The sequence below is a fragment of the Chaetura pelagica genome, unplaced genomic scaffold (genome assembly GCF_000747805.2).
Source record: "Chaetura pelagica isolate M959 unplaced genomic scaffold, ChaPel_1.0 scaffold455, whole genome shotgun sequence".
NCBI classification, from domain to species: domain Eukaryota; kingdom Metazoa; phylum Chordata; class Aves; order Apodiformes; family Apodidae; genus Chaetura; species Chaetura pelagica.
The window spans coordinates 2293899-2304284 of NW_009953483.1; the positions used below are offsets into that span (position 1 = coordinate 2293899).

The following is a 10386-nucleotide window of genomic DNA, read 5'->3' on the forward strand; positions in this document are numbered from 1 at the left end:
GATTCAAAGAAAGTCTACTGCATCAGAGTTTTGTTTAAGCAGGAACATACTTGTGCACAACTGAGTAATCTTGTCCGATTGTGAACCTGATTATTAACATATGGGGTGCTTCCATCCTTCACCACTCCAAGTACTTTGACTGTCATAGTAACGTTCTTTTTGAGGGATACTGTAATTAAAAGAGAAAAATCAAGCTATTGCTACAGGCAGCAATGGAATCTCAAATACAATTCCAAATATAGTTTAACACACATATATTATCCAAATATTACTCAGAGTTATTCAGTTATACTTTACTGGAGTATGGGCCAGTATATAAATGGAAAACCACAAAACTGTTTATTAATATACCTGGGCAGCCACAAACATCCTGTACTGGATCTTGACAGATGAACAGCTACTAATATAGTACCTCTTATATATTTACAGGGAAGTTTTATTGAAAAATTAATTTCCCCCCCAAAATGAAGGACTCTGTGAGACACAGATTCTCTGGATACTACTGCTTTCACAGAAATAACAAGCAGTTTCTCCCATATACCTGTTGCTTCCAGTTCTCAAGATCTGTGCTGTCCATGTCTTTACTGAGGGCAGAGGGGGAGAAACCGTATCTGAGGGAAAACCCACCAACCAGAGCCAGAAAGCAACAGGACCATGCATGTGACAGATTAAATCAACAATGCAACATACAGGTTGCTATAGAAGTTTCCTGAGAATTAGGTAAGATTCTCACCATCGTGCTGATCCAACTCGACCACACAGGTCAGCCAGAGCTGCTGATTGTAAGTTGAGAGTGGTGGTGAACTTAGATTAAATGGCTTCAGCTGTAAAAAAACCCACAAGGTTAGCAGCAGCTGTTTTTCTTTTATATTCTGTCTGTAGTCACAACAATGAAAGGCATGTTAATTCTGTTTGTGACAATATTTTTGGAAATAGCTGTAGTACGTGCTACTCTGTGGATAGCATGATAAGCAGATCAAATATAAGTCTTCCAGAGAAGGAGCTTTAACAGCACATGTATTTTGCCCAACACTGAAGTAAGGAAAGGTATAAGTACTTAAGGCACATAAAAGCAGCAGCTATAAAACAAAGAAGTTCAGATATGAAAAACAAAACCCTGAGACCTAGCTTGAAAATAAGAAGTCATTTCAGATTTGTGATCCCTCACCTGCCATTTTTAAACCTGTTCAATTATCATTACAGAAACAAAAACTATTTGCCCACTGGGTCTTCTAAAAATCTTACATTCATTTCCAATACATGGAAGATATAATTGACAGCTAAAATCTACAGGCAGGAAAGACTCTTCCTATTTGATATTAGAAAATGTCTTTAAAAAAAAAAAAAAATCCACTCATAATACAGTATCAATCCAAACATATAAAAATGACTAACAGACCAAAAAAAAAAAAATGTTCCAGTGTATTTAAAGAAAATTTACTTTAAAAAATCAAAACCTTTTTGGCACTATCACCAAAATTACTTTAGATAGAAGGCTGACAACAAAGATGTAGATGGAAATAAAAATGCAAGAACTGAGAACCAAAATATGAAAGTCTTCAAGAAAAAGAATGTGAAGGTTCATCATGTTAGGAAGCCAAATCCCATGTCTTGGTCATGTGACAGTGAACAATTAACAAGAAAAAGTATTCCTTCCCAGCTGATAACAGGGAAGATCACAAGAAGGCTATCATTAGTGCCTCATGAAAGAACTGGTTTTCAGTTCATGTTTTCAGTTTCTGGACCCCCTACCGGAATATCCAATATGAACTCACTAGGGAATCCTGTCAACACTCAGGTGCTACTTTATCAGAAATTACTGTGCAGAAACATCACAGAGTTCTCTGTCTTATCAGCTCACAAAAATTAGAGACTGGGAATTGCTGGTGGGCCACTCATGAAATAACACCTTGGTGGGACAATGCTGCATGTTCAATTTCAAGCTGGAAAGCACCACGTGGCCAAGAAATTTTCCAGTAAAAATCTAACTACCAAAAATAATATGGGGGAAGGAGGGGAATGTTTAACATTACTGACATCAAATAAATCCATTAATGTAGTCCAGTGATATTAATTAACTCTTACCTTTAGGCTGTTATTCAAGTCAGTTCTTGCTACAGAAGTTTCAATTACATTGGGACCTACACAATATATAAGAAGGAAGAAATAAAATAATATTGAAGTATGTGTATTACTGATAAGTAATAATGTAAGTATAGGATTTCAAAAGACTGTACAAAATACTTCCCTGCAAAGCAGGTGGATAGTATCCCACTTTTTAGATATTTAAACTGAAGGGTAAACCACTTAGATATTTCAATATCATTAATCAACTTGGCCTAAATGTTTCTTCTTAGGCCTCTCTGCCATTGTATGTCTAGGCATGATTAAGCAGGAAGTAAATTAAATCAAGAACTCCATAGCAGAAGCCCTGCATGTGCTCTCTAAACTACTACAACAAACCACATGGTGTTTTTTCCAAGCTAAGCTGTAGGCTGCAGTCACAAAAGTACTCAGCTACAGAAAAAGGCAGCTAAGCACTAGTGGCTCTGCTGTTACAGCAACTTCAAGCTCAACAATGGCTGCAAAAAAAAACCGAAGAAAAGAGTGTATATAATTGCACTATAAAGTTTCTATTGCCAAACTGCAAGCATCACACAATTTATATAGAGCATAGCATCCATAATGCATTGCACTCAAGGCTCAGGCACCAGGGCAAACACATCCCATTGTATTTGAGTGCATGATGCTAATGCCTTTTCATGTACATACTCTTGCTTGTACAATCACAACAGGACTTTCTTGCTTCTGCTGGATTTTCATCATAGTTCAAGCCAAGATACACACACATTTGTTTAGGAACAGTTCTCAGTCTACTCAAATTGGGCCCCTCCTTTTCTACAGAAATACTGGGCTATAATATATAATACATTACGTATATCATCGCATAAATAAACATAACTGCATAAAAGTTCTATAAAGAATTTATCCTAAAACAGACAACCCATTTAATTACTGTAGTTTCATGCCCACTTGCAGTGGGAGATATTCAGCTCAGGACCAGACTTTTAATGCCATTTTCAACCGTTCCTCCAATCATTCTGGAGACGCACACACACTTTATGGGTACTGATCAACCGCATCCATGCACTCATACCCTATGTATAGTTCTATATTCAGAAAATAAGAAGCAATAAAATCATAATTTATGTTAGAAGAGACCTCCAGAGGCCATCTAGTCCACCCTCTTTTTTAATTATATCAGGTTGCTCAGGGCCATGTCCATTCAAGTTTGAACACCTTGAGGAACAAATCGCCTGAGCAACTTGTTCCAGTACTTAACTACCCTTATGGTAAAAAATTCCTAATATCTAACTGTTCGGAAAAGCATAATTCAGTTCCAGTAAGTACTCACTGTTGATAACTCATCATATTTCAGTAATTAAGTATTAAAAAAATGGAATGAGCCTTTCTAAAAGGCTTTTTTTTCAACCAGAAGATAAGAACCAATATTAGGGCAGAGAGATCATAGCTCCAGTTTTTAAAAGAAGCAACCAAAAATATAGTGAGGTTCTGCGGCTATAACTGCTCCTCCTCTAGCAAGCAACATATTAAAGCTTTTTAAAGCAACTGACCAAAATTATGCCATTATTATATTATTTTTAAATGGTGATTTAATTACATTTTTACTGTTTTTCTTTCAGTATTGCTCAGTTAAGGGACTCACATCTGAAAGCAAAGAACTACCTTAAGGTGGTGAATAGGAAAACTGCACAGGTACTGAAAATAAGCTTTGCATCTTGGCACTTGTCTCACCCCAAAGATAACACCCACAGGGAAAAGGGAAAGAAATTGAGTGTAGCTTGGAAAAAAAACAACAAACCTGATCTGCATCTGTCTCACATTACAAGAATGGAAGAGCAACAGCCATGTCAGACTAAACTGTCTTCTCAGATGAGAAGCAAGCCTTCTGCTAGACTTTCCAGTGGCATATTGAAGTAGCACAGAAAATACGGATGTATCTCCCATTTTTTCAATTACTTAGTGGGTTTGGTGAGTTTTGCTCTAAGGGCACCCTTTAATGAGGGAGCACTATACTACTAGTGCTCCTCCCTCTATTCACAGGAAGCAAGGAGCTGTCAACAAAACATCACATTAAGTGTTCAGTAGGTCTCCTCCCAAGGTAAACAGCACTCTTTTAAAAATAATTAAGTTAGCATAATGAACTGTGTTCACACGTAGTTAACAAACTACCCAGCAAACCAATCTTACAAGAACAAGAATCCCACAGCCTTGCCAGTTCCTGAAGGGAATCAGGGCAAGTCCTAGGACCTCAGCAGGGTATATAAGACCAGGCCTTTCTTACAATAGCCAAGTCACCTGTACCAAAGGCAACCACATGATCAGATAACCCTGCACGCAGACACAACACAACACACCAACACAGCTCTCTTTCAGGATCTGCTACCGACTAAGAATTAAATGCTCCATATTTTTTCCCAGGAGTCCTGCTTTTTGCCTAGACTTATGTAAAGCAACTTTCTTGCCTTTACTGCAGCTGGGCAGTATAAATACACATCTAAAATGTGGTTCACTTTATAAGCCAAATAGCACTACATTCAGTAATTCAAGGTTGCTGTTTTTTCTTTTATTATTCATATTAAATGTATTTTTGTTAATGTATTTATATGGTATTTTAGTGGCCAAATAATGCCCTTCAGCACTTTTAGGCAAGACACAAGAATATCAGTAGTCTGTTTGGACCTTAAGCTGCTACAATATATCAAACAGCAGAAGAGAAGGTTTTATTTCACATAGAAATTTTATTATTTAATCCTATTATAAAGAATGTACTGGCTACAAGCACAGATGGGCACACAAAGCCCAACAGCTGCCTCAAATTAACCCCCTTTTCTTTCCAAGGCAGACAAAAGCAGATGAGTCCCAGGCAACCCATCTCATTCCAAAGGAAGTGAAGGGCAGGGCAGACGTAGAGACAACCCTACAGACACGTCAAGAGGTGTTGGTGAGTGGCACAGAACATGCTGGGTGACATGGAAATAAGTCGTACATGGGGGTTGGTTGCTTAATGAGAACAAGCCCTCCCTTCCTCTCTCCCTGTCACTTGACTTCTGTGTCGACAAGGCTACACTAACAGCAGAGTATTAGCTGTCAGCTAATGCCGACTGCCTTCACAAGTACATTTTAGACCTGGAAAAGCTCTCTGAAAAGCTTTAAATAAACAGAACTCCCATGCTTTCCATCTGCCACATGACACTCTGCATCTTCTTTGACCAGACTTCTGCAAATCTCTCTGATCTCCAGGGTAAAAATCCAGGCACTAAGTGCTTAGCCTCCTAGATCACTTCATGACTCCCACAAAGGTATTTGAAATCAGAGACCAAAGCTCATATATGTTCAACAGCAGAAGTTCGTATTTTTACATTAAAAGATTTTATATTTTTGTGGCATTTATCACCCAAACATTTAGAAGGCTTTACAGTTAACACTTTCCTCACAGAAAATCAAGTATTAGCACCACCATTTTACAGACTGAAATAAAAATAAGAAAATTAATGTAGCAGTCTGCTGAAAAATTTTACAATGAAGCCGGTTTTGTTTTACTTTACTGACTCAGTAAAATACTTTGTTTTCTCAATAAAGCATTTGCAGTTGCAAATACCAAATCTGTGTAGGCAGCATTCCTATGAAAAAATGAGATGGAAGAAATATTCCCCTCTCCCTGTCAAATTAATGCTTCCTCAGACATCTCAGGGGCAGTAAGCGCATTAGCATTTAAATGTATCTGTAAATACCAAGAGGTTTAGACAAAGCATACAAGAACTGTAATCTTTTAAAAAGACAAAATCCTTACCTGCTATTCCTATGAAGACTGTCAGACCAAAACAAACAAAGAATACTACAAAGACCAGAACAAAATGCCGTTTGGACAGTGTATATAATCGCATCGGTGCCAACCTACAGGAAGCAAAAGAAAGAGCAGAATTAGCTGTTGGTCATATTTCTAAGGCAGTGGGGGAACAGATCCCATTCATTCCTCTGCAAAAAAAACTAAACCAAGCTCTGAGGTAACATGTAACACTAAGTAAAAAATAATATACTAATGCTGCTTTAGAGAGCAAGAATAACATTAAAGACTAAACTGGGGGGAGAAAGTACTGAAAAGACCAATTGCATTCTCTTGGAAGCAGGTAACTTCCACTTCTGTCAGCTTAAAGGAAGTAAGATCAAAGAATTAATCCTACATAACATATCTCTGCTCTGTCCTCCTTTCTGTTAAATGCACAGTTCAAAAAAGGACAAACGCACCATGTTTCAAAAGACAGACAACATTTTGTTTTCAGTCATGCCACAACTGAGCCACAATCTAGTTAATTTTCTACTGCTGTTTCAGTAGGTATGATCATAGAAAGCTGTGAAGTTTATAGGGGAATGCTGTAGGATGTGGGGGGTGGTGTTGGTTGTGACATTTTCCAATAAAGTTGTAGGAGCACCAGCATGGAAAGAATTGAAAGACGTTGATGACAGTGCTCCCTTTCAGCTTGGAATAAAACTACTTTTCAGCAGCTGAATGGTGCTCTTACTGCCTCACCATATGAATGAAGAAATGCAGAAAAGGTGGTGGAACCCTTTTCATAAGCCACCTAAATTTTAGGACCAGGTACCCCATGCCTCCATGCCAGGCAGCCCTTAAAAACAAGGCAAACAATTCACTTTAAACCAGTAAAATAACTTAGTAAGAACTTCTATTTTATTTAAGAATCACCGCATTCTCTCCAAGTGAGGCACTACTAAATAATTATTCATTTACTGCAAAGTTTGAAAGACCTAAATTTTCATTTAACTCGCAAAGGAGGTGGGGAAGGTAGGAAAAACCCACAGAAGTAATGAGAACTGCAAGCAAGTGCAGATGTTAGGGGTGTGCACACACTGGCTGTACACGACTCTGGGCACAGCACCTGCAAACACAGTGTAACTTGGCTTGCCACACATCACTATGCAGAGCAAAAATCCTGCAACATTCTAAGTCCAAAGTGATGACTGTACAGGTGAAAAAAAACGACTTAAGTCGTACATGACTGTCACAATTATTAACAGGAACAAATCAGCTAAAGATCACAGAATAATAAAAAGGTTTGGGTTGGAAGGGACCTTAAAGATCATCTAGTTCTCAACTCCCTGCCATGAGCAGGGACACCTCCACTAGACCAGGTTGCTCAAAGCCCCATCCAACCTGGCCCTGAACACTTCCAGGGTTGGGAAATCCACAGCCTCCCTAGGCAACTTGTTCCAGTGTCTTACCACCCTCACACTAAAAAATTTCTTCCTGCTATCTAATCCCCATTTCAGTTTGAAACCATTCCTCCTTGTCCTATCACTGCAAGCCCTTGTCAAAAGCCCCTCCCCAGCTTTCCTGTAGCCCCTTCAGGTACTGGAAGGCTGCTATGAGGTCTCCCCAGAGCCTTTTGTTCTCCAGGCTGAACAGCCCCAACTCTCCCAGCCTGTCTTCATAGCAGAGGTTCTCCAGCCCTCTGATCATTTTTGTGGCCCTTCTCTGGACTTGCTGCAACAGCTTCACGTTCTTCCTGTGCTGGGGGCTCCAGAGCTGTACACAGTTCTCCAGGTGGGGTGTCATGAGAGCAGAGTAGAGGGGGAGAATCACCTCCCTTGAGCACACTTCTTTCGATGCAGCCCAGAATATGGCTGGCTTTCTGGACTGCAAATGCACATAGCCAGCTCATGCTGAGCTTCTCATCATCACACAGAAGTCTCATAGACAAATAGGATTTTAAGTTGACTTTGAAAAATGCCAGTTAAAAGAGGCATTTCAAACCAGAACTTGTCTGCACAACTTTTGCAGGGCTATAGCTACAGTTCCTGTAATCAATGTCTTAACACGTCACCCTTCATGCACTTAAACCACTTTAAAGCTATGCCATCTGTACTAGTACTAAAATTAACTGACTAAGGTGCATTTTCTTATCTGTTCCAAGGGCTCTTTCAGTTCCACAGATGACCTGGTATTCCTTGTTTGCCTAAGAATACCAATATATGGGATGTTATCTTGAGATACCAAAATACTCATCTCAACAAGCAAATCCTTGAGTATAACAAAAGTATACAAAATTTTGATACGCTTATACTATGGGTTCATGTAGATATATGTGTGGATATATATATGGGTTCATGTGGATACCAAACACTTCATGTAAGAACACACACTTAGGATCACTCAGTGCACAGAAACCAGGTCTGAATGGTAAAGTCTGTGAGTTGAGAATAGCTGATGACTGGAAGAGTATCTTATATATGCTGGAAAGTATCACAGATGCTTGTGCTGTTTTTAATAGCTTAGATCTGGGCATCCACTTAACAGTGACAGTCTGACAACTTCTCACATGCTATACATATTCTCAGTTCTTTTTAAAATCTTCCTAATTTCAAAGTTTCTATAGACATTTCAAAATGTGAACATGAAAAGCAGCTTCATCTCCACAGTCCTTACAGGAAAGACAACACAGTTCACCACCCAGCCAACACAGTGTTACAGCTACTGACAATCATCACCTCGGCTTACTCATACACCAGAGCAGAGATGCACTTGCAAGATTTCAAAGAAACATCTTCCAGACACTGGCTCATCCTCTATTCCAACACTGCTCCCAACTACACATGGTGCAACACATAGTAGTCAAAATGGGTAGGTTTACACCTGCCTAATAACAGTCATGTTGGCACTTAAAGAGCAGAGACCAGAGGGGATAGGGACACACTCTGGGTTTTCCCTCCTTTCACACTGGTACTCCTGAAGCTTCATTTAAGCTACTGACTGCATGTGCTGCTTTACAGGTCAGTAAGGAAACCTGGACAGTTACTTTAAGAGCAAATATAAGAGTTTGGCCAAATCTTAAATACCTTTATCATGAAAGCAATTTATAGCATTCCTATCAGATGATGTATTCTTCATTGCCCCCTTGCTGCAATAACATAATTTTTCCTTGTGTGGTTTAAGTGTCTCATTTCCACCTATCACCAGCCAACACACTAAGCAGATCAATCCTGCCATGTATTCATTGTTTAACATCTGCCTTTCGGAAAAAGATTGTATCAAATTTATGAATATACATAAGTGCAGGTTGATGATCCCTCACTAACAGCTTCTGTCTTACATCTGAAAGGACTAATAAAGAATGAAATGTTTGAAAGGCACTTATGGGAAAAGCAAAAAAAAAAAGGTTCCTAACTCTGGAACCTCCTGTTCAAATACAGTTAAGAACTGTGCTTTGCTTTACCAATGGAAGATGCTTTAACCATCCAAGCCAAGGAGCTCAAGACCAGCCATCCAAGGGTCTGCACATTTCTCAGGCAACTTCTGCCATCTGTACTGCATTTTATCCTAACTCAGACATAAACTAAATGCTTTGCCATTAAATTGGATATGTCAGAAACAACTGCAAAGGAGCAGAAAGCACTGAGATACAGAGAAATATTAGACATCTCCAATAGTAGTCAGTAAAAACTGCACTAATGTCATCTGTCATAGGCTGAACTATGAGAATGCACACTCATAACAACTGCTATCTTTCAGCAGCCATTCATATGTCAAACATAAAGGCAGGTTAAATCTTGCTCTCTGAGTAAAGTTTTGTTTCAAACGGTTAAGCAAAATGTTTCTCAGGCTATTCCTCATCTTCAAATCACTTCTTACGCCTGCACAACACAGTCTTTACTGAAGATTACCAAGAAAAGAGGGCCTTTTATACCATCGTTTTTACTTAAGAGTCTTGCTTTATGGGTGGGGAGGCTGTGACAAAACTGGGGTTGAGCAGCAGGTGGCACAGAGCTGATATGAAAGCCAGCAATAACTCACTTTTACACACCACAGTTTTTCTGACAAACTAGCCTCAACGCTGCTGCTTCCAACTGCTCTTTTCTATTTTAAGCTCATTCCCAAATAAAACCATCCAAACCACTTTGATTTAAATGATTTTATACGCTACAGATGTTTATAATTCAGGGTCTGTCTGTACAAACTGCACTTTCTCACAGTTTAAAGACACTTCTTTCAGCGTCCCTCAGAAGACCCTGAACTTCTCCTTGCAGCTGCGTTGCAAAATAGTTAACAGGTGATGGGGCAGCACACGGTGACAGGAAAAGATGCACACAACTAACAGGACTACCTAGTACTGCGACCTGACAACTGACAGCTAAACCTGACTGTGACCAGCGGCTCGAGTGCACAGGGTGGGTTTGGCTTTTTCTGGCAGTGCCTTGTTTGGTTTGTTCATCCAAGTCTGAACAGTGAAGCGAGACTGCGCCTCAGGACTGCGCCTCAGTCCGTGCAGAAATATACCCAAGAAAACA

General features: G+C 39.4%; 1 protein-coding gene across 1 annotated transcript in view; it reads right to left on the reverse strand.

Annotated features, from left to right (window-relative positions):
- TMEM181 (transmembrane protein 181) overlaps positions 1-10386 on the reverse strand; it is a 49549-nt gene that overhangs the window by 13884 nt on the left and 25279 nt on the right. Inside the window, exons 2-5 of the mRNA XM_009998557.1 lie at positions 5876-5979; positions 2086-2141; positions 734-824; positions 51-169 (exon numbers count right to left, since the gene is read on the reverse strand). Coding sequence (XP_009996859.1) covers positions 51-169; positions 734-824; positions 2086-2141; positions 5876-5979 — 370 coding nt within the window. The remainder of the gene's footprint in view (positions 1-50; positions 170-733; positions 825-2085; positions 2142-5875; positions 5980-10386) is intronic.